This window comes from Cherax quadricarinatus, chromosome 4 (assembly GCF_038502225.1).
Source record: "Cherax quadricarinatus isolate ZL_2023a chromosome 4, ASM3850222v1, whole genome shotgun sequence".
Taxonomy (NCBI): domain Eukaryota; kingdom Metazoa; phylum Arthropoda; class Malacostraca; order Decapoda; family Parastacidae; genus Cherax; species Cherax quadricarinatus.
In genome coordinates, this window is record NC_091295.1 from 48,672,093 (window position 1) to 48,695,221 (window position 23,129).

The 23,129-nt window shown below is 39.4% G+C and overlaps 1 protein-coding gene across 2 annotated transcripts in view; it reads left to right on the top strand.

Annotated features, from left to right (window-relative positions):
• Positions 1-23,129, top strand: part of LOC128684354 (transmembrane and coiled-coil domain-containing protein 4-like) — a 67,287-nt gene that overhangs the window by 35,458 nt on the left and 8,700 nt on the right. For both annotated transcript variants that reach the window (XM_070096488.1, XM_070096492.1), the window contains 6 exons: positions 1,240-1,406; positions 9,152-9,269; positions 11,226-11,428; positions 14,960-15,056; positions 20,068-20,232; positions 20,956-21,098. In XM_070096488.1, the coding sequence (XP_069952589.1) occupies positions 1,240-1,406; positions 9,152-9,269; positions 11,226-11,428; positions 14,960-15,056; positions 20,068-20,232; positions 20,956-21,098 (893 nt within the window). The remainder of the gene's footprint in view (positions 1-1,239; positions 1,407-9,151; positions 9,270-11,225; positions 11,429-14,959; positions 15,057-20,067; positions 20,233-20,955; positions 21,099-23,129) is intronic.

The following is a 23,129-nucleotide window of genomic DNA, read 5'->3' on the forward strand; positions in this document are numbered from 1 at the left end:
GACTTAAAAATGCATGTACATTACACACATTACTTACCTTAATATAAATATATTCTCTCACTATAAGTGAGACATGAATATATTTATTGTAGGAAGTTTGAATAAATGAAGAATGGGTATAATTGAAAACTGCTGTAAAGTGGGGCCTGCCTGTTTACTATATTCTTAAATAAAAGTATTGGCAACATATCTGGTGACCTCAGATGACAACTGTACAAACTTGGCCATCAAGCATATAACATTTTCTGATAATTCAATGCAATTTTATTCTTTTATATGGTACAAGTGTAGTTTACATGTAATAATACATTGGTGGGCACAAAAAAACACTAATATGCAATGCATTTCAGGCAAACTAATAGATTCACTTACATAATAGCATTAAAACCATTTAGAAGGTACAGTAAATCCTCTTGCAACACAGCTTCACATAGTTATATTTTACATAATGCACCAATTTTTACGAATGTAACTTATGTATTATGAGAGTGTTTACTGTATTCACGTAATTTGAATGATGTATGATTGGCTATAAATTATGCATTAAACTACATATATTGGCTATCCACCTAACTATAGAACCTAATGAACTCAAATTAAGCTATAATGAACAACTGTTGATGAATAAAGAGAAGGGTGGATGAGAGACTTGAACTGTAGTCCATAAATTGACAGTCCGATGCTCTGTCAGTAAAGCATCGGACTGTCATTTAACGAGCCATGGTTCTAGCCCCTTGTCCATCTTTCTATTTATTCATAGGATCTAATATAAAGTTTCTCCTGCAGATTAGCATCTCATTTCTGCAATTACTGCTAATATTACTACTGTGTATGTAGTGTATGTATATGTGGGGTATGAACAGGGTAATATTTAGTGAAGGGATTTAGAGAAACTGGTTAGCCGGACTTGAGTCCTGGAAATGGGAAGGACAATGCCTGCACTGTAAAGGAGGGGTTTCGGATATTGACAGTTTGGAGGGACTTCTAAACTGTCGTGTCTGAGTGCCTCTGCAAAGACAGTGATTATGTATGAGTGAGGTGAAAGTGTTAAATGATGAAAGTATTTTCTTTTTGGGGATTTTCTTTCTTTTTTGGTCACCCTGCCTCAATAGGAGATGGCCAACTTGTTTAAAAAAAAAATGTATTGAATTACTTTCTGTATATATACATCAATGCACTTTTATTTAAACCTAACTAATATTTGGTGTTATAGCAAATAAAATTTATTTTTTAATACAGGATTTAAGATGAAGAAGCGTGTTGGAGACATAGAAGAGTTTGCTTTCGACTATCTTACTTACGGAAATCACTTACACATTACTATTGCTATATCTGGATGGCTAACAAAGGAAGGTATTCAAGAGTTTAATCAACCATGGAAAATTTTGTTTCATTCCAGAGAGCAGGTGAGGACATGAACCATGAAAAATGTGCTTAGTTTCTTTAATGATTAGCCTTTGCATTAATATTTGAGATGTCAATTTCTTTGCTTTATTTGACTGTGCAGTAATGAAATGTATCAAAGTACCATGTACTTTGTAAGAATAAAAGTCAAATGTCAAGAAAACTTTTTTTTTTTTAACATGCTGGCTGTCTCCCACCAAGGCAGGATAACCCAAGAAAGAGAAACACTTTCACCCTCATTCTCACTATCACCGTCTTTGCAGAGGTGCACAGATACGACAACTTATGATTGACATCACTCTTATTGCTAAACATAGTGAGGGCAAATTCCTGGGCCTGCACCTTGACAGCAACCTGAAATTCAGCACCCATATGCAACACACAACAAAAAAAAAAAGCATCCAAAACAGTTGGGATCCTCTCTAAGATATGTTACTACGTACCACAATCAGCGCCTTTCTCACACTATACTATTCACTCATCTATCCCTACCTCACCTATGCTATTTGTGCCTGGGGATCCACAGCAGCAACCCACCTAAAGCCAGTAATCACCCAACAAATAGCTGCAGTAAGAATTCACACAGTTCAATGCTAGGCAACATACCTCCTCACTCTTCAAAGACCTAAACTTACTCACCATACAGAACATTCACACCTACTACTGTGCAGCCTACATTTACAGAACCATAAATTCCAATATTAACCCAGAACTAAAACACAGGACCCATAGACACAGTACCAGACACAAAGATCTCTATGACATTCCCCATGTCTGACTAAATCTATAAAATAAATTAAATGTATATAAAAGGGCCTAAAATCAGGAATTTCTTGCCTGAAAACTAGAACTGCAGACTCATCCACCATTTTCAAAACTACCATAAAAAAACATCTTATCTCCCTAACCTACCCCACCATCAGCTAACTACATATATCAAAACCACCTATTCTCTTATTCGTATCATGCACACATCCAAAACAAAATAGATTTACTCTCGAGATCTGTGATTCCCCCTAATTTACACTTAACCCTTTATCGTGTTGGGCCGAAAAAATTCGGTATTGATTACGTGTTTTTGGCGCGTGTCATACTTCGCGCCCCGTGCGGCCAGCTTCCCGTTCTTTAGTTCCAACCAATCACAAGCCTTCCCTGAGTCTCTTCAGCTAAGTACAGTTCGCTTCTGCCGCCTTCCCATTGGTTGAGAGATCAAAATATAAACACTAGCGGCTTGGCTTCGAACACACGCGCATTTTTCCCTCCACCCTTGCTAATCTACTCTTGGATTATACATTCTACAATGTCGGTAAGTACTGATTGTTGTGTTTAGTGCTTACATGAATAGTTTAGGCATATTTTGATATATACCTAAAGTCCATGTGAAGCATAATATGAGTGTAGCATGCAGTTGAAAAAAGTGCAAGCATTTTAGTCCGAATTATTTCGGTATTGCGCGAGTTTCCGGGAATGTCCAATTTTAGTCAAATAAATATTTATAAAAAATTTTCAATTGCATATATGAACTCTGTAGTGGTCTGGATTTATACAGGAGGTTTCTATTGTCCTTCCAGTTCCATGAGAGGCTGTTTTATGGGGAGCAGTCGACCAGCAGGTCGAGGTATATCTGCGTTTCTGAAGACAGTGACTCGGAACCAGAGGTAGACGAACCAGAATTGCTGGATAGTGGTGATGAATACTTGCCACCGGATGCACAGGATGCAGAGATGTCAACTGATGATGAGGAGGAAGAAAGGGAAGAAAGGCCAGCCAAAAAGCAGAAAGTAATGAGGAAAAAGAAAACTTTTAGGATTGAGGAATACCCGGATGAGGAAGAGATCCATGAGAATATTGCTCTTCAGGTTTCATCTGAGTGGACCGTAGATGACATTGAAAATGATCCTTTGCCGGCATATGAACATGAAAAGCCTCTTGCAATTAGGTCTCCATATGAGTATTTTCGTATGTTCGTTACTCCAGCCATGATAGATAACATAGCATATCAAACAAATTTGTATACAAGGCAACAAGACGTAAATAGTACTTTTTCAACAGATTCTGAAGAGATCATGAGGTTCATAGGTATTTTGTTGTTCATGGGTATTAATTCACTACCATCCCTCGAAGACTATTGGAAATCTGCTTTTAGGAGCCAACAGGTTGCAGATAGCATGGCGTCTAAGAGGTTTAGGTACCTTAGAAGTCATATTCATTTCAATGACAACACAAAAAAGGATAATGACAGATTCTACAAAGTAAGGCCTCTTTACACTGAACTAACTAATGCTTGCTTGAAAATTCCAGCTACACCCAAGCAATCTATTGATGAAGTCATGGTTGGTTTCAAGGGTAAAACTGCTGGAAACCTAAGGCAGTACATCAAAACAAAACCAGATAAGTGGGGTTTCAAACTTTTTTGTCGTGCAAGTCAAGATGGACTCATACATGATATACTCATGTATCAAGGCACAACAACTTTTGACACACATCCCATACAGCTGCCACAGGAAGAATCTAAACTTCCAATAAGTACAAAGATTGTTCTGGTACTTGCACAAACTATGAACAAGACAAACACATCAGCAATCTATGCTGACAATTTCTTTTCAAGTATGCCTTTGGTCAAGCTACTAAGAGATAAGTATAACTGCAGATACACTGGAACAGTACGTGACAATAGATGTGGTAAGCCACATCTGGTGCCTATCAAACAAATGGAAAAAAACAGTGTGGTCAGGGGCAATTTTTGCTTCAACAACAATGATGGTGTCCTTGTTGTACGATGGAAGGACACCAAAGTTGTGACTTTAGTGACAACTGATATTGGGGTCGAGCCCATGAGTCTTGTTGAGAGATATAACAAGGGTACAAAGAGGAAAGAGAAAATATCGTGCCCTGCAGTCATCAAGAACTATAATGCCAACATGGGAGGTATTGACAAAAGCAACATGTTGGTGCATCTGTACAAAACACCAATGAAATCAAAACGTTGGTACATGCGGCTATTTGCCTATATTATTGATCTTGCTGTTGTGAATGCATGGGTGCTTTATTGCCGTGATTCTCGAGCAATAAAGCAAAAGTGCATGCAACTGAAGTATTTTAGGAATTCTATCTCTGAAATTGCAAGGTCTAAAGGACAAAACCTTAGAGGGAGCAGCCTAAGAACAACTCCAAGACCTTCACCAACTAATTCACCATGTACTTCCAATGGTGTTGGCATAGTGAAACCTGGGAGGGGAACACGTACAGAAATGCCTGATGACAGTGTTAGGAAAGACATTACTCTAATGCACTTCCCAATGGCAGGGCAAAGGCCGTTTACTTGCAAGTATTGCAGCACCTCGAAAAAAACGGTAACATCGTCATTCGTCTGTAGTGTATGCAAAGTAAATCTGTGCATAAAGACTGATAGAAATTGTTTCACAGACTTCCATCTTGCCAATTAGCAATATAGAATCATTGGTCTTCCAAATGAATCTCAGGAATATAGGGATTGAAACTTGCATCACTTTGCAATTTGGCATTGTTGATATTTGCTTCCTTTTTATATTTTTATAACAATTAAGAAATGTTTTGATACAAGTTCCATTTATGTTTTTTATATTGTCTGTTTGTATATTAAATTTAAAAAATTGTTTTGGTGTGTTTTATTAACAATTGCAAGTTTGCAACATAGAATTTTTTAATCACTTTGTCGGGGGCGGCCTAATATTTTCGGTCTTCGGAGATTGGCAATTGCTCGAAAACTAACCATCAGAAATCAATTTATATGGGATCAGTGACCTTGTATTGAGTTACTCTATCCACCATAGGGAGTTCAGTTCGAATTTCAAATTTTCGGACCCCTTGCGCGATGAAGGGTTAAACTCACTCAAATGACTGTAAACATAAAATTCCTAATATAGCTACTCCCTAGTAAATCTTAAGTTAGCCCTACGTTTGCCTAAGACACTCTGCCATATTAGTCTTTAGTTAATATGGCAGAGGGCTTTGGCATATACACCGAACAATTATACAGTGGACCCCCGCATAGCGATTTTAATCCGTGCAAGAGGGCTCATTGTTATGCGAAATGATCGGTATGCGAATGAATTTTCCCCATAAGAAATAATGGAAATCAAATTAATCCGTGCAAGACACCCAAAAGTATGAAAAAAAAAATTTTTACCACATGAAATGTTAATTTTAATACACACAAACTGAAAAAGGCATGCACAATTACATGACACTTACTTTTATTGAAGATCTGGTGATGATTGATGGGATGGGAGGAGGGGAGAGAGAGTGTTAGTGTTTAGAAGGGGAATCCCCTTCCATTAAGACTTGAGGTGTTGAGTCCTTTTCTGGGGTTACTTCCCTTCTTCTTTTAATGCCACTAGGACCAGCTTCAGAGTCACTGGACTTCTTTCGCACAACATATCTGTCCATAGTGGCCTGTACCTCTCGTTCCTTTATGACTTCCCTAAAGTGTTTCACAACATTGTCAGTGTACAGGTTGCCAACACGGCTTGCAATAGCTGTGTGAGGGTGATTTTCATCCATGAAGGTTTGCACTTCAAGCCACTTTGCACAGATTTCCTTAATCTTTGTAGTAGGCAACTTCTTCAATTTCTCTCTCTCCTCCTCTGAACCAGTTTCCTCAGGTCTGGCCTCTTGCTGTTGAAGTTGATCTATCAGCTCATCAGTGGTTAGTTCTTCATTGTCCTCCTCCACCAACTCTTCCACATCCTCCCCACTAACCTCCAACCCCAAGGACTTTCCCAATGCCACAATGGATTCCTCAACTGGCATAATCCTCTCAGGGTTAGCCTCAAACCCTTCAAAATCCCTTTTGTCTACACATTCTGGCCACAGTTTCTTCCAAGCAGAGTTCAAGGTCTTCTTAGTCACTCCCTCCCAAGCCTTACCTATAAGGTTTACACAATTGAGGATATTAAAGTGCTCTCTCCAAAACTCTCTTAGAGTCAGTTGAGTTTCTGAGGTCACTACAAAGCACCTTTCAAACAGAGCTTTTGTGTACAGTTTTTTGAAGTTTGCAATAACCTGCTGGTCCATGGGCTGCAGGAGAGGAGTGGTATTAGGGGGCAAAAATTTCACCTTAATGAATTTCATGTCCCCATAAAGTCGCTCTGCCACGTCTGTAGGATGACCAGGGGCATTGTCTAACACCAGGAGGCACTTAAGTTCTAATTTCTTTTCAGTTAGGTAATCTTTCACATTGGGGGCAAATGCATGGTGTAACCAGTCATAGAAAAAGTCCCTAGTGACCCATGCCTTACTGTTTGCCCTCCACAGCACACACAAATTCTCCTTGAGGACATTCTTTTGCCTGAACGGTCTGGGAGTTTCAGAGTGATACACTAATAAAGGCTTCACTTTGCAATCACCAGTAGCATTGGAACACATCAACAAAGTAAGCCTGTCTTTCATAGGCTTATGTCCTGGGAGTGCCTTTTCCTCCTAAGTAATGTAGGTCCTGCTTGGCATTTTCTTCCAAAACAGGCCTGTTTCATCACAATTAAACACTTGTTCAGGTTTCAGTCCTTCACTGTCTATGTACTTGTTGAATTCCTGCACATATTTTTCAGCTGCTTTGTGGTCCGAACTGGCAGCCTCACCATGCCTTATCACACTATGTATGCCACTACGCTTCTTAAATCTCTCAAACCAACCTTTGCTGGCCTTAAATTCACTCACATCAGCACTAGTTGCAGGCATTTTTTTAATTAAATCCTCATGCAACTTCCTAGCCTTTTCGCTTATGATCGCTTGAGAGACGCTATCTCCTGCTAGCCGTTTTTCATTTATCCACACCAATAAGAGTCTCTCAACATCTTCCATCACTTGCGATCTTTTTTCGAAAACACAGTTAAACCTTTGGCAAGAACAGCTTCCTTGATTGCCTTTCTGGTGCCCACAATAGTAGCGATGGTTGATTGGGGTTTCTTGTACAACCTGGCCAGGTTGGCGATACGCACTCCACTTTCATACTTATCAATGATCTCTTTCTTCATCTCTATTGGAATTCTCACCCTTATTGCTGTAGGGTTGGCACTAGAAGCTTTCTTGGGGCCCATGGTCACTTATTTTCCAGATAAAGCACCGAAAACAATGTAATAATACGAAATGTTCCTCTTGGATGTTACCGCGGAGGCTGGCTGGTAAACAATGGCATGGGCGGCACATGTGAGGCTGGCTGAGGGCGCACATTGGACGCGTCTCGGACGAACAGTGGTGAGCGGGTTTTTGAGCGGTATGCGAGGCAAAATTTTTGCGATTAAAGTGAGCGGTATGCGGAATAAACGGTATGTGATGCCAACAGTATGCGGGGGTCCACTGTATTCCTTTGTACAACCATGTATCACGTCAAAATAAAAATTATTATTATTATTAATATTATACTCTAAACAGCAAATATCCCAACCCCCTCCTTTAAAGCGCATCATTGTACTTTCCACCTCCAGGACTCAAGTCTGACTAACCAGTTTCCCTGGATCCCTTCACAAAATATTACCCATATTTACTATTAGTAAATATGGACTAATATCAGTAATTATTTTTGAATTGGTTGCTTGTTTTTCTGCCTCTCTCACTTCATTTTTTTTTTTTTTTTGGTCTGTCAGTTTATCATGGAAATTAGGTACCAGAAAATCAAGCTATGCTTTCTATTCATAAATATCATTTGAGTGAACAGTTAATATGGAGTGAAGTAGGTACAGGTCAGCCATCACTGATCCGACAATCACTAATCTGGTTCCATCACTAATCAGGCACTAATTTCGGCTAGTGTAAGTATTGTACCCATTGAATGAGGCACCTACTGAGTGCACTTATCTCTGGCAGACCAGTACGTGAGTTTCTTAAGGAATTTAATGATGCCGGATTAGTAACAGTTGACCTGTACCAAGGTTCATCCAATCCCATACAAAGTTTCTCATGCTTTAAAATGTAGTTGTCTGTGACCAGGGTTCAGCGAATTAAATAGGAATTGTATAGCACATGCATGTATATGCTTCCTTGTAACAGGTCTTGAGTGTAATCTTGCATCCCAGAGAAAAACTAGTAAGTGAGCAGAAAACACAGCTTAATAGAAAAGTGTTGAATATGGCAAGTATCACAAAACATGCCACTGATAAAGACACAGTACACATCCATTTGTAAACATAAATGTACTCAGGAAAAACAAACTCGTGGAATATCCACTAATGTTGGGATTAGATATCAATCTGTTTAAGCTTTAGGCTGCCTCAGATAGCTTTATAAGCAATACTATTCTTGTGGATGCTATCTTTTATTTTAGAGATGAAGTATAATAAGCAGCAAAAAGTATGAAAATAAAAACAAAAAACAAAGTTCACTTAGAAATTTATTACTTAAATAAATGTACAAGTTGAACAGTGTGGTTTCAAATTCAAAAGCTCTTGTACAAATAATTAATGATATGTAAAATGTATTCCTAATTAGACAGCTAACTTGAACTTTAAACCTTATCTTTAACTTGCAGAAAGACAGGATAAATCCATAAGTATGCATGTTTGTAAACTTTGGGCATTAGTCAGTTGAATACCGTCTCTATTTTGGGTTCAGTTGCACAGTGGAATTAATCGGTGTACAAAAGAACAGCATTTTGCTCATGTTATGAGGGAAAATTTCTCCAATAATGAATCACTTTACTAAGTGTCTTTGTACTACACAGTTTGTTGGCATTTGAAAGAAATTTCCCAAATTATTAGACTCTTATTTTCAGTATTGTTTGCGCTACGAGTCCCAGTACCTACGAGAACTTGGGCAAGCTATGGACTACCTCCTTCAATTTGCACTCTCCATGGCTGTCCAGGAGACACTAAAATATACCATTTTAGCAGGTATGTATTATACTGAATATAGTGTTAGAAATTGCAATGAACTAAACCACTTTGGGTCATTCATTTCAGATTCAGATTATTTCAGTATGATACAAAATTTGTATGAGATGGGTGACATTTAGGTGCGTATGCTGAAATCCCCTTTGTATGCAGAGCATTTTCGACAAACTTAAGACTATCTTAAGACTAATAAGGCAATAATTGATTGCTTATATATACCATTTCTAAGTGGTTACAAACAATAAGTTTAGGAATTACAAGGAACACAAGAGAACTGATAAGCATATTAATACATTCTATATAACATTTATCAAGCTTAATTGTTGTAAAGATTACAGGTTAGTGGTGTAGGCTCTCAAATGTCCATTCACTGATCACTGTTCAGTCTCTTGGCAGGCAAGCTGTTGCTGATCGTCATAGGAATAAATGTTGTGCCAAGGAGGAGGTTGAAGACAGTGATATTGTCTTGCACAAGATTACTGTTACATGTAAGGTTCATGAATGAAGTACAGTAGAACACCCGTATCCACTGATTCCGTATCCACAGTTTCAGTAATGCATGGTTTACTGTGGCCCAAAAATATTTTTTAATTTTGCATAATATTGGCCCCATAGTGCAAAAGTAGAGAAGCTGTCAGTCCTTCAAAGCCTAAGAGAAGCCATGAAGTGCTTCACATCAGTGAGAAAATGATAATTCTCCACTTATTGTGCATAATTTTTCAATTTAACTTTATAATAGGCATGTAGAGGACTAATATATAGGATTTCCTTGTTCTCTCTAGGCTGGAATATTGCTGTACACTAACTGCCCCCTTCAAAGCAGGCAAAATTGCTGACCTGGAGTGTGTACAAAGAACTTTCATGGCACACACGAGTATGATAAGGCACCTAAATTACTGGGAACGGTTGAAGTCCCTTGATTTGTATTCCCTGGCACACAGACAAGAGAGATACGCAGTAATCCTAGAGGGATTAGTACCAAACTTGCACATGAAAATCACTCCCTATGAAAGCAAAAGACTCAGCAGGAGATGCAACATTCCCCCAGTGAAAAGCAGGCGTGCCACGAGTACACTGAGAAACAACACAATAAGTTTAAATGGCCCAAGACTGTTCAACTGCCTCCCAGCATACATAGGGGGATTTACCAATAGACCCCTGGCGGTCTTCAAGAAGGCACTGGACAGGCACCTAAAGTCGGTATCTGACCAGCCGAGTTGTGGTGTGTACGTCAGTTTGCATGTGGCCAGCAGTAACAGCCTGGTTGATCAGACCTTGATCCACCATGAGGCCTGGTCTCAGACCAAGCCACAGGGGCATTAACCCCTGAAACCCTCTCCAGGTATACTCCAGGTATCTGTATTTTCGGTATCAACTGCAGGTCTTTGGAACTTATCCCCCCTGGATACGGGGGTCCTACTCTATATAAAACATGGTGCAGTAGTATAAAAAACTTAATTTGAAGAGAAAGGTTATTGTGTATAAGAATAGACAAAAATAAAATATAATGGGTACATAAATCTGAAGCAGATTTAAGAACAAGATATTTTTTGTAAACAAAACATGTATATGTATAGGTAAAATGCTTGAAATACAAAAAAGATTTTATAAAGCTATATAGCAAAATTTTGTCAGTAGATTATCAGCTAACATGCTCTTTTACTTCTAATATAAAAAAAATTATAAAGAAAACTTTTCATGTAATTATTCAATTATATTTTTATGTACTAATAGCATAGGGTTGCATTTTTAATGTCTAAATTTATCTGTAAATTATTGTGACTTCATTGATCTTGTTTGACACTCAGTATTGCAGTGTTATTAAATTTAGTGTTTATTAATAATAGCAATGTATGACCCTTGTGGGTTTGGCACTTATTTATGATAATAATAGAACTACAGCACTCCAGGAGGAACCATTTGCAATCATTGTAATTATTGGTTGTTATTTTGCAGGTATTATCTCTGCAATCACTTGGCCATCATCTCTTCTGACCCTGGCATCTGTGATTGACAATCCTTGGGGTGTGTGTTGTCGGAGGTCAGCTGAGGTTGGCAAACAACTGGCCGAGGTGCTGTCGCAGAGGCAGCATGGCAAGCGACCAGTCACACTCATTGGATTTTCATTAGGAGCACGAGTTATTTATTATTGTCTCCAGGTAATTTATTTTTATGAATGAGAAGCACTAAGCCACAAGGGCTATACAGCACTGCAGGGTAGGGAAGGAAGCGAGGGTATTGGGCCGTAGAAAGGGGGAGGGATGATCAGTAGGTTACAGAAAACAGCGGGGCAGGGGTAGAGGGTAGAAAGGGCTGAAGGTATCAGAGTTTGTGAAGTAAGTCAGTTGTTGTCAAAAAGTCAATGAGAGTGTCCGGATGAAAGGTGTGTCCATCAGCGAGAAGGGAAGGTAAAGAGAGAGCAGCGGAGCGAAGACGACGTTGGAGGTATATTCTGCGTGCTTGTTGATAAAGTGGGCAGTCTAATAGAATGTGGCTAACTGATAATGGAACCTGACAGTTCTCACAGAGGAGCAGGGCGCCTCTCCATGAGATAATCATGAGTAAGATGAGTATGGCCAATGCGCAGACAGGAGAGAGTAATCTCCCAACCTCGACACTGGTGACAAGAAGACGGCCAGTAACCTATACTCGGTTTAATAGATTGAAGTTTGTTACCAAGCAGAGTAGACCAACGTTGTTGCCAATGGGTGTGAAGGTGGGTAGCTATTGCAGCAAAAGAGTCCGTAAATGGAACACCTCTATATGAAACTGGTAGGTCATGTACTGCTGACCGCGCAGCAGTGATACCGCCTGCTGTGACAAGAAGGCAGCTTGTCACAGCCGGCTGTGGTAAGTTGCTTTCAGAGAGGTAATGTGAGGTTTCCAGGATAACCCACGGTCAAAGAGGAGGCCTAGAAACCTGACTATCACATTCAGGGATACGGGAGCCATAGAGGTACAAAGGATGATCGAAGATGACAGAGCGTCTAGTGAAAGTAATTTGGCGAGTTTTGGTACTGGAAAATTTAAACCCATGCGTGGTGGCCCAATTGGAAACACGGTTGACCGCATGCTGGAGAGAAACTGTAATGAGGTGACAGTCAGCGCCTGCACAAGCAAAAGCGAAGTCATCAACATAGAGTGATGACCAAATATTGGATGGAAGAACAGAGGCCAAATCATTTATAGCAAGGAGAAAAAGTGTTGTGCTCAGAACACACCCCTGAGGGACACCTTCAGCTTGGACAAAGTCTGGGGAGAGCACATTATTGACTCGAACACGGAAATGTCTGTCAGTTAAAAAGTTCTTAGGGAAGGATGGTAGATTGCCCGGAGGCCTAAGGAGTGGGCTTGGGCCAAAATATTATACCTCCAAGTTGTGTCATATGTCTTCTCTAGGTCAAAAAATATGGCAATAACCGAGTGGTTATTCGCAAAGGCATTACGAACATACGTATCCAAGCATAGTAAGAGGTCTATGGTAGATCGGCCCTTACGAAAGCCATATTGACTAGTGGAGAGACTTGTGTGTGTCTCTAAATATCATATTAAATGTCGATTTACCAGACGTTCCATCACCTTGCAAACTGCACTAGTAAGAGCAATGGGACAATAGTGGGAGGCATCATGTCCCGTATTACCCGGCTTGCAGAAAGGGAGAACAATGGCGAATTCCACAGCTGGGGGAGAACTCCTTGTGACCAAAGAAGATTGAAGAGGTGTAAGAGGACTACAAGGACTGACTGATGTAAATGTTGTAACATCCGAATATGAATGTCATCAGGCCCAGCTGCCGATGATCGGCAAACTGAGAGTGTTGCCTCCAGTTCCTGAAGTGTAAAAGGCACATTATACTGCTCTTCTCTGAGAGAAGAGAAGTCCAAGGATACTAACTCTCTGGCAGACTTTGAGGAAAGAAACAAGGGGCATAGATGGAGCCCCCAGGAAATACGGACCAAATGAGTGCCAATTTCAATGGCAACGTCAAGAGGATTTGGTACATCAACACTGGCGACCCGTAGAACAGGAGCCGGGTCAGGAGAGTATTTACCACTCAATTTCCTCGCTTTTTTCCAGACTGCACTCATAGAGGAAGCAGAGGTGATGGTGGAAACAATCTCGCCAGCAAGTGCGTTTAGCGTCATGGATGACACGGCGAGCGATCACACGCTTCTGCTTAAAATCAAGAAGTCTATCATCAGTTCTATTGTACCGGTACCTGTCCCATGCAGCGCGTTTTAAACGTACTGCACGAGCACAAGCAGGAGACCACCAAGGCACTCACTTCTGAGAATGCCTGCCTGAGGTTTCGGGTACAGAATGAGAAGCTGCGGTAAAAACTGACGTCGAGAAGAGGTGTAGGAGCTCGTCAATGACTTTATACTACAGGTGTCCCTCACTTTATGCAGTAGTTGCTCCAAAGGTTCATGGCACATAAAACAATATCTCATAAACTGAACCCAATTTGATGTCTAAAACATAGGAATTAATTAATGATTGTGATTTTTTTTTTTTTTTTTTTTTTTTTTTTTTAACTCTACCTTGGTGGAGATGGCCAGCATTTTTAAAAAAAAAAAAGTTTCGGGACTTGTAAATTACACATTTCTCAGTATATGGTTACCAATAAAATATGAGCTTGCTATACATGCACTAAATGATCATTCACAAAAAATGAAATGAATTTAATGAAAAAACAATTGGAAATGGTTGGATGAGAGGACTTTATAGCACAGGCCAGTAAGACTAATGCACTGCTCCTCTATTCTTTCATTCTTATTTACTAAAGTACAGGTTTGGCAATAGAGTTGCGTATGAGTGGGAATGGTTGGCTGAGAGTAGGACTTTCTTTGCACTAGCCATTATACTTAATTGTTTTATTTTGATGTAGGAAATAAATGCACTAAGATGTCGGGATGGGTGATCACAGAATAGCAAATTTATATTGCATAAATGGTAGCCTTAGCCATAAGGAGGTGGTGACCTTTATTCCCAAGAGTCGCTTCATTGATGCAGGCTGATTACCCAGCTTGAAACAAAGTACAGGAGGACACTACATATATAACCCTTATTTTCAGTGTTCCATGTTTTCATTGGGTTTCAATTAAGCCATTGTTCCATCCACTGGTGACTATTGCTGGTAGGTGGAACATAATGAACAATAGCTCAATTTGAAGTCAACAAAAATGTGGAACACTAAAAAGAAGGTTCTGTACTGGCATACATCAGGAGTTTTGTAGGCTTCAACAACCTTACCAGTGTATGAAAAGATAGTAGTGGCCATGTAGCGATATAAATCACAAGTCGTGTAGTTAAACGGCAGTGGTCTATCACACTGACAGCCTGGTGGAAGAAGCCAGCTGCAACAGCTATACATTGTTCTTCAACCTTCCTACCTAAAGTTTCTGTAGATAACTTCACAGTTGGTGTTTGAACAGTTTTCAAGAACATAATTTATCACACACCTAAGATTGTTAGTTCATTGCATATGCTTAACAGCACACCTTGTGGTTGGATGTCCAATATGGCTGACTAAAATCAGCTGTATTGGACGATAGTCTTATGATTTCCAAACCTCAAAACTGTGCCATTATATGATAAAGGAGTACTGCATCCTAAAAGTTTCAGATATTTTGGGATAATATTAACAATAGTTAGATAATAAAATACTTGTATTCTTTCTCTTTTGTTAGGAACTTAGCCATCGTAAAGGTAGTGCCGGCATTATTCAAGACGCCATACTCCTCGGTGCTCCAGTACCTGGATATGCCAAAGAATGGCAAACATTTAGTAAGTTGTGACTGTTATTACTGTGCATCTTAACACAACTGAAATGTTTAGAATGTTTTTCGAGTTTCAAAATGCTGTACCTTAACCCTTTCAGGGTCCGTCCCGTAGATCTACGGCTGGTCGGTGAGTGTCCAAACCGTAGATCTACGCCAAAATTCTAGCGCCGTCAAATTTAGCGCGAAAGCGCTCATAGGCCTACATATGAGAGAATGGGTCTGCGCCGTGGGTGTGCGCCGTAAACAAAAAATCTAGGCGCCTGCATAGCATTGTGGGAACGCCGGCTCAGTCACCCTTGTTCACCATGTCTCGTCGCAAGTCAGCTCTCACTCCCCGGAAAATTGGGACTCTCCTCTTCCTGTCTGATAGTTCTGACACTGATGGAAGTGGAAATGAAGACGAATTCTACGGCTTTGATAAGTTAGTGACCGAAAATAATGACCAGGATATCGATAATAGTGCAGAAAACCCCGACGATCCTCGACCTTCTACCTCTGGTGTGGGCACTCGTGACTCACGGTCGGGTGTTCCTAAACGTAAGAGAAAACTAATATTTTCCCGTGGCCTGGCCTCTGACTTCAGTAATGACGATGATTCTGACGTGGATTGTGATTTTATTGCGCTCGACGATCATTCGAGTAGTGATAGTGAGGAAACATATTCACCAGTGAAGCGTCGGTATGTTCGCCGCCGCATGCGGTCGGGTAGTGTACCCTATGCTGTGCCCAGGGGACGGAGTTCATCCCGGAGTACATCCCGGAGTACATCCCGTGGCCCTACACCCGTTTTAGGTAGTGATAGTGAGGATGATGTGGCTACACTTGGCATGGATGGGCCACAGACATCAGTGGATGGTGTTAGTGGGGCTGGTGGTGGTAGTGGCACCGCCATGCGTGACTCGCTGTGCCACGCGGGAACCCACGCTGCTGACTCGTCAGTTCAAGGACAAAGCGGAGCGTCACCCACCAGCCCGCCACAACCACCCGTACAACCAGCCTATGATGTCCAGTATCCACCAGCAAACCGTATCTGGGATTGGCAGCAAAATCCCAATTTTGTTCCCAGCCCTCACCACTTTGATGACTCGCAAAGTGGAATTCTACCTACCTGTCCCCTTGGAACCACGGCCAATGAACTGGAATTCTTTGAATTATTCTTTGACCAGCCATTGATGGAAATTATTGTCAGGGAAAGTAATAAGTATTTTCAGTACACCATGGCAAATACGATCTTATCACCACAGTCAAGACTACACAGGTGGAAAGAGACGACTGTTGCAGAAATGTATTTGCTTTTTGCAACAATAATGCTTATGCCTCACGTCTATAAGCATAATATAAAAGCATACTGGTCCACAGATCGGCTAATTTGTACCCCATCCTTCAGTGAAATAATACCAGTGAACAGGTTTATCTTACTGTTACGTATGTTGCACTTCTCTGACAAAACCAGGCCTGACAGAAGTGACAGGTTATACAAGATTAGAAATGTTTTCATGTATCTCAAACAAAAGTTCAGGATATACTTTTATCCATTCAAGAATCTTGTAATTGACGAGTCTTTGATTTTGTTCAAAGGTAGACTGTCATTCAAGCAGTATATACCGAGCAAGAGGAACCGCTTTGGTATAAAATTGTTTGTACTCTGTGATTGTGACAGTGGCCTGGTGTTGGATATTGTTGTATACACGGGTAGTAAAACATTGAAAGATACCAAGATGTTATTGGGTATATCAGGTGACGTAGTGAGAAACATGATGGCACCTTATCTTGGTAAGGGCCATACATTATATACCGATAACTGGTACACAAGCCCATTACTCAGTGATTTCATGCGAGTGAACAAGACAGATGTGTGTGGCACAGTGCGTTCTAATCGTAAACATATGCCCAGGCTCAACGCAGGTGTTCGTGGTGATGACGTGCAGGTGTTTACTGCCAATGACATCATGGCATTACGGTGGCATGACAAACGAGATGTCACATTGTTGACAGTGGCAAAGTTGATCGAGTGACTAATGAACGTATTCGAAAACCAGTGACAGTGATTGATTATACACAAAACATGCGCTTGGTTGACAAGTGTGACATGCAGATTGGTTTTGTTGACTGTGTTCGTAAGAGTTACAAGTGGTACATGAAACTTTTCTTCCATCTCATGGACATTTCAATGCTGAATGCATATAATATGTACCAAATAAAGACTGGTAACAGACCACCGTATGGTGAATTTTGTTTGTCTGTTGTCAGACAACTCATAATGAAGTACCAGGTAACAACACCTGCAATACAACATGGTCCTCGAATTCATCACAATATACCCAAGCGTTTGAGGAAAGAAGGTGATCATTTCATAATACAGCTTCCTTCAACTCAAAAGAAATTTGCTCAGAAGAGATGCATTGTCTGTGCACAAACAAAACGACGGCAACAAAGACGCAAAGACACTCGGTTTATGTGTGAGGAATGTAAGGTGCCTCTGTGCATGGTGCCTTGTTTCAAGGAGTTCCACAAGCTCCAGCAGTTCTAAAACCATGTCCAGTGATTGTAAATATGTAAATATATGATAGAACATTAGTATTATACAATATTTGTGCATGTTTATTGTAATAAACAACAGTGGTAAACAATAATATGATAATAACTTTAGTGCGGTTATTGTGTTCAATACAGTGAGTTTATATATATACATTATATACAGTATTGGTCTCTCAGGCCCCAAATGTTAGTAGGAATAGAAAAAAATTGGAAAAGAAAAGAAAAAACAACTAAAACAACAAAATAATATAATACGCGTATGTGGAATTCGTCGATGTTGCCGCCACCACATCATTTTCTACAAACTTCTTGGCACTGTATCTCGGTAAGTACTGATCAGATTCTAATTTTTTTTTGTTTTATTACCTTCACAAAAATATGCTCTTTAATTCTGTAAGAAAAAATAATTTTTTTTTTTTTTCAAAATTTCTTGGACACTGGTGCGTGACTTCAGATTTTGGCCTTGGACCCTGAAAGGGTTAATAAATGTACATTTTGTTTACTTCGGTAGCCATCTCCCACCAAAAGGAAATGCATTCATCATCATTCAGTTCTTTCTTGCCAGAAATGGGCTGACATCACAATTCAGATGACCCTCCCACTGCAACTTCCCCACTCCTCTAAAGTGCAGGTACTGCCCTTCCCACCTCCAGGACTAAGCCCAGCTAACCTGTTTCCCAGTGTTTTTTTTTTTTTTTTTATGTTATGCTGATCACACTCCAGCAGCATGTCCACTGAAAATACTCATCTCCATTCACTCTAGCATGCCTGCATACACCTGCTGAATGGTTAAACCCCTATAACTCGAGCCTCCTTTACACCTTCCCTCCAATTGTTCCTGTGAAGACCCCTCTCTCTCCTACCTTCCACCCCAGATTTATATACACCAATCATCATCATGTCCCTCTCTTAATGCTCACAACTCCTCAGTTCTCTGAATTATACCCTTGGTGACCCCCACACTGCCTTAATTTCAACACCCCAAACCTTGTACCTGATATTCGTACCACATGTTATCAAGCATGTCTCCTCTGCCTCAAGCTGCCTTCTCACTACAGCATTCAAAGCCTGTGCCTCACACCCATACATTTCCTTTTTAATACCAGTGATGTTATACCAACAAGTTGATAAATTATTCACCTGTGCATGACTTTGATATCCTTAGTTTGAAGATGTTTCACTAACCTTTCCAACATTTCTTCAGAATCTTCCAAAAGAACATTGATCTGCAAAGAACAATTGTGTCAACTCCCACTTTGTATCAGATCAAGTATCTTTTAACCCTTTGACTGTTTTGGTCATATATATACGCCTTACGAGCCACCGTGTTTGATGTACATATAAATTCTAGCAGCTTCAAATCAAGCAGGAGAAAGCTGGTAGGCCCACATGTGAGAGAATAGGTCTGTGTGGTCAGTGTGCACCATATAAAAAAATCCTACAGCACGCAGTGCATTATGAGAAAAAAAACTCCAACTGTTGTTTTTAATTAAAATGCCAACTTTGTGGTCTATTTTCGTATAGTAATTATGGTTGTATTCTCGTTTTCTTGGTCTCATTTGATAGAATGGAAAACATATTATAGAAATAGAGGTGATTTTGATTGGTTTTACTATGAAAAGAACCTTGAAATGGAGCTCAAAGTAGGGGAAATGTTTGATTTTTGCCGATGTTCAACAGTAAACAAATGATGTCATTTTCCAATAAATGTCCAAGTAGCCATTCTGATATGCAGTCATGAATGGGTTGACATTATTTATACAATTATTACAATATTGCAGTAGTCTGCATCACAGTAAATCTTCTATTTTTTGTTTGAATAAAAATTCAAAATAGAAAGCAAGAGTAATATCAGAAGGGCCTGGAGACGTGACTGATGAACAAAGAAAATGTTATTTTAGAGCCAGGAATGTCTGCTTTGTTCATTCTGGACCTTGTTTTGAAATTGTCCATTCTGGACCTTGTTTTGAAATTGTCATACTTTTTTCATGAAATTGGCCAAATTGCAAATTTCTGACCACGTTATTGGGTAGTTGAAATCAGTAAATGGGCAGTTTCTTGTACTCAATCGATAGAAAAAATGGAGTTCTAAAGGAATAGCTATGAGCTTGGTTGACTAGAACAATGGAATTAGCTGAAAATAGGGCTCAGTGGGCGAAATCGCCGATTCGTAAATATCGCCAAGGTTGCTAACTTCGTGAGAGTGTAATTCCATCAGTTTTCCATCAAATTTCATTCTTTTGGTGTTATTACAATCGGGAAAAGATTCTCTATCATTTCATTAGATTTTTTTTTTTTTTAAATTTTGTGACACCAGGATACCTCAGGATTTGGGGTTGCGACAGTCAAGGGGTTAATTACACTATCTTTTAATTACACTTACACTCACTCACTCTCACATACACACAATGAGAGAGAAAGAGAATGAGAATTTTGTCTTTCACCAAGCAGTGGGATAATACCAGTGATCTTTACAGGAAACATTGTCTCAGGACGTATCATTAATGGATACTGTCGGGGAGATTGGCTTCTACGGTTTTTATATCGTTCATCATCGGGAAGTCTTCGTATAGCTGGCCTGATGCCGATTGACTGGCAAGACAGGAGAATGTTTAATTTTGACCTCTCTGATATTGTTACTGGTAAGGAAAACTAACATATTTAAATGAAATAAATACTTAAGACTGTATCCAACAGTCAATCTTCCAGTTTGAACACAACTCGTATATGTTACGGCATAGTTTTCAACTCCATTTTTGAACTCTATATGAGAAACCACAGTTTTATATGGATGCCTAAATTTTGGTTACTTTTTTGCTGACAGTTATAAATAGGTTTATTTCCATTTTTTCAAATCATGAAATATTTTATTTTGTGAAGGCAAATTCCTAAGAATCTGTACATACCTGTAGGTGAATAGGGGTAGCTGATTTAAAGGCCCATGCTTATATTCAAATTCATATTTTTATTTTTACTTATGCAGTACAAAAATATTGTAGTTTACATGTAATAAAACATTGTTAGGCACAAAAGAAAACCACTAGGATGCACTGCATTTCAATTAAACTAATCATCCATATCAAACTGTACATATAACTTGCATATAGGAGAGAGGAGCTTATGACAACATTTTGGTCTGACTTAGACCATTTACAAAGTCAGTGTAACTAAAAATTTTGTTGCCATTTTTGGGGGATCTAACATATGTAACTTATTTTTCTAATACATATGTTCATTTCATTTTAGATTATTTTTTTTTTATTAGACACCATTTTCACAAAGATAACTACAGTCTTGATTGACAGTCAACAGTATATGGATAGTTAATTTATAAAACTGAGCTCTATACTTGCTTCCTCAAACAGGTCACATGGATTATGCCAACAAGATGGATACAATTCTCCGTCTTTTGGGTATTCGAACGCGAGATCCCGCCATTGACCTAGATCCAAGAATTAAAAAGAGTGCATCAGACTATCCTGGTTTTATGTCAATGCATGGAAAAATGGTGAGTAATAAGGTAGAGTATATAGTAAAGTTCTAGGTAGTAGGTTGGTAGACAGCAACCGCCCAGGGAGGTACTACCATCCTGCCAAGTGAGTGTAAAACGGAAACCTGTAATTGTTTTACATGATGGTAGGATTGCTGGTGTCCGTTTTTCTGTCTCATAAACATGCAAGATTTCAGGTACGTCTTGCTACTTCTACTTAGGTCACACTACACATACATGTACAAGCATATATATACACACCCCTCTGGGTTTTCTTACTAGTTCTTGTCCTTTGTTTATTTCCTCTTATCTCCATGGGGAAGTGGAACAGAATTCTTCCTCCGTAAGCCATGCGTGTTGTAAGAGGCGACTAAAATGCCGGGAGCAAGGGGCTAGTAACCCCTTCTCCTGTATATATTACTAAATGTAAAAGGAGAAACTTCCGTTTTTCCTTTTGGGCCACCCCGCCTCGGTGGGATACGGCCAGTGTGTTGAAAGAAAGAAGAAGATATAGTAAAGTACATAAGTGTTAGCCAGATTAAAGTCCTGGAGGGGTGGGAATGTTTCAGTCAGAGGGTAATTTGAATTGTGATGTCAGCACAACATTTGAATTAATGATGGTGAGTATTTGCTTCTTTGAGTCACCCTGCCTCAGTGGGACCTGTATTTGGCATTGGGTAATGTATTTTGTGGGTAATGTATTTGGCATTGTCAGTGGTCTTAATTGTGGCCAATTAAATGTTTTTAATCAGAATGCAATTGGGCTTCCCATACTCACTTTATTGTTGATGGTTGTTAGACTATTTTTGCATCTGAAGTTTTATTACACCAAATTTAAACATGGCTATTTCACAGAGAGGAAAACTGCACCACTCTGAGAATGCCAAGTCATGCTACCAGTCCAACATCTTTTGAGATTGCCACCATTTATTTATCACACCAACTTTGTTTTAAATCTCTCCTTCAAGGTTCTGACATGTTTCTGTACATTGTGCAGTAATGAATGACCCTTCCAAGTTTAACACTTTCTTTAAACAATAACATTATTACTCTACTATTGTAATTAGAAAATCTAAAATCCTTAAAGATATTCCATACCTGAATTAGTAACAAGAAAGAATGAATGATGTGAATAAGCTTAAGTGAGATTAATTTTTTTTACAGAAATGTGTAATGGGCTAAATGCAATCCTTTATTATATTATAGGATTATGGCATTACACAAATCCCTTTGTACATTAAGTACACACACCTGAGTATATAAGTGGGTGGAGGATCAAGCCTTTATCACTCTTTGCACTGAATGATCCATGTGGATTTAATTTGATTTCTGGAAGTGGAAGACAGTGTCTGTACTCTGGAGGGATTTAGAGATGTTGCACTTCAGAAGGTCATTTGAAGTGCGATTTCCACACACTTCAGGCAAGACAGCTATTGCACGAGTGATGGTAAAGGTGTGTTTCTTTGGGCCACCCCATCTATCTCGTTAACCCCTTGACTGTCGAAACCCCAAATTCTGAGGCATCTTCTGGCGTTGGGGAAAAAAAAAAATCTTATAAAATGATAGAGAATCATTTCCCAATGGTAATGACACCAAAAAAAAATGAAATTTGATGTAAAACTTACGGAATTACGCTCTCGCGAAGTTAGTGATCTTGGTGATATTTACGAATCGGGGATTCTGCCCACTTTGAGCCCTATTTTCGGCTAATTCCATTGTTCCAGTCGACCAAACTCATAGCTCTTTCTTTAGAACTCCATTTGTTCTATCGATCGAGTACAAGAAACTGCCCATTTACTGATTTCAACTACCCAGTAACGTGGTCAAAAATTTTCAATTTGGCCAATTTCACAAAAATTAAAAAAATGAATTTCAAAATAGGGTCCAGAATGAACAATGCAGACATTCCTGGCTCTAAAATAACATTTTCTTTGTTCGTCAGTCACATCTCCAGGCCCTTCTGATATTACTCTTGCTTTTTATTTTGAATTTTTATTCAAACAGAACATAGAAGATTTACTGTTATGCAGACTACTACAATATTGTAAT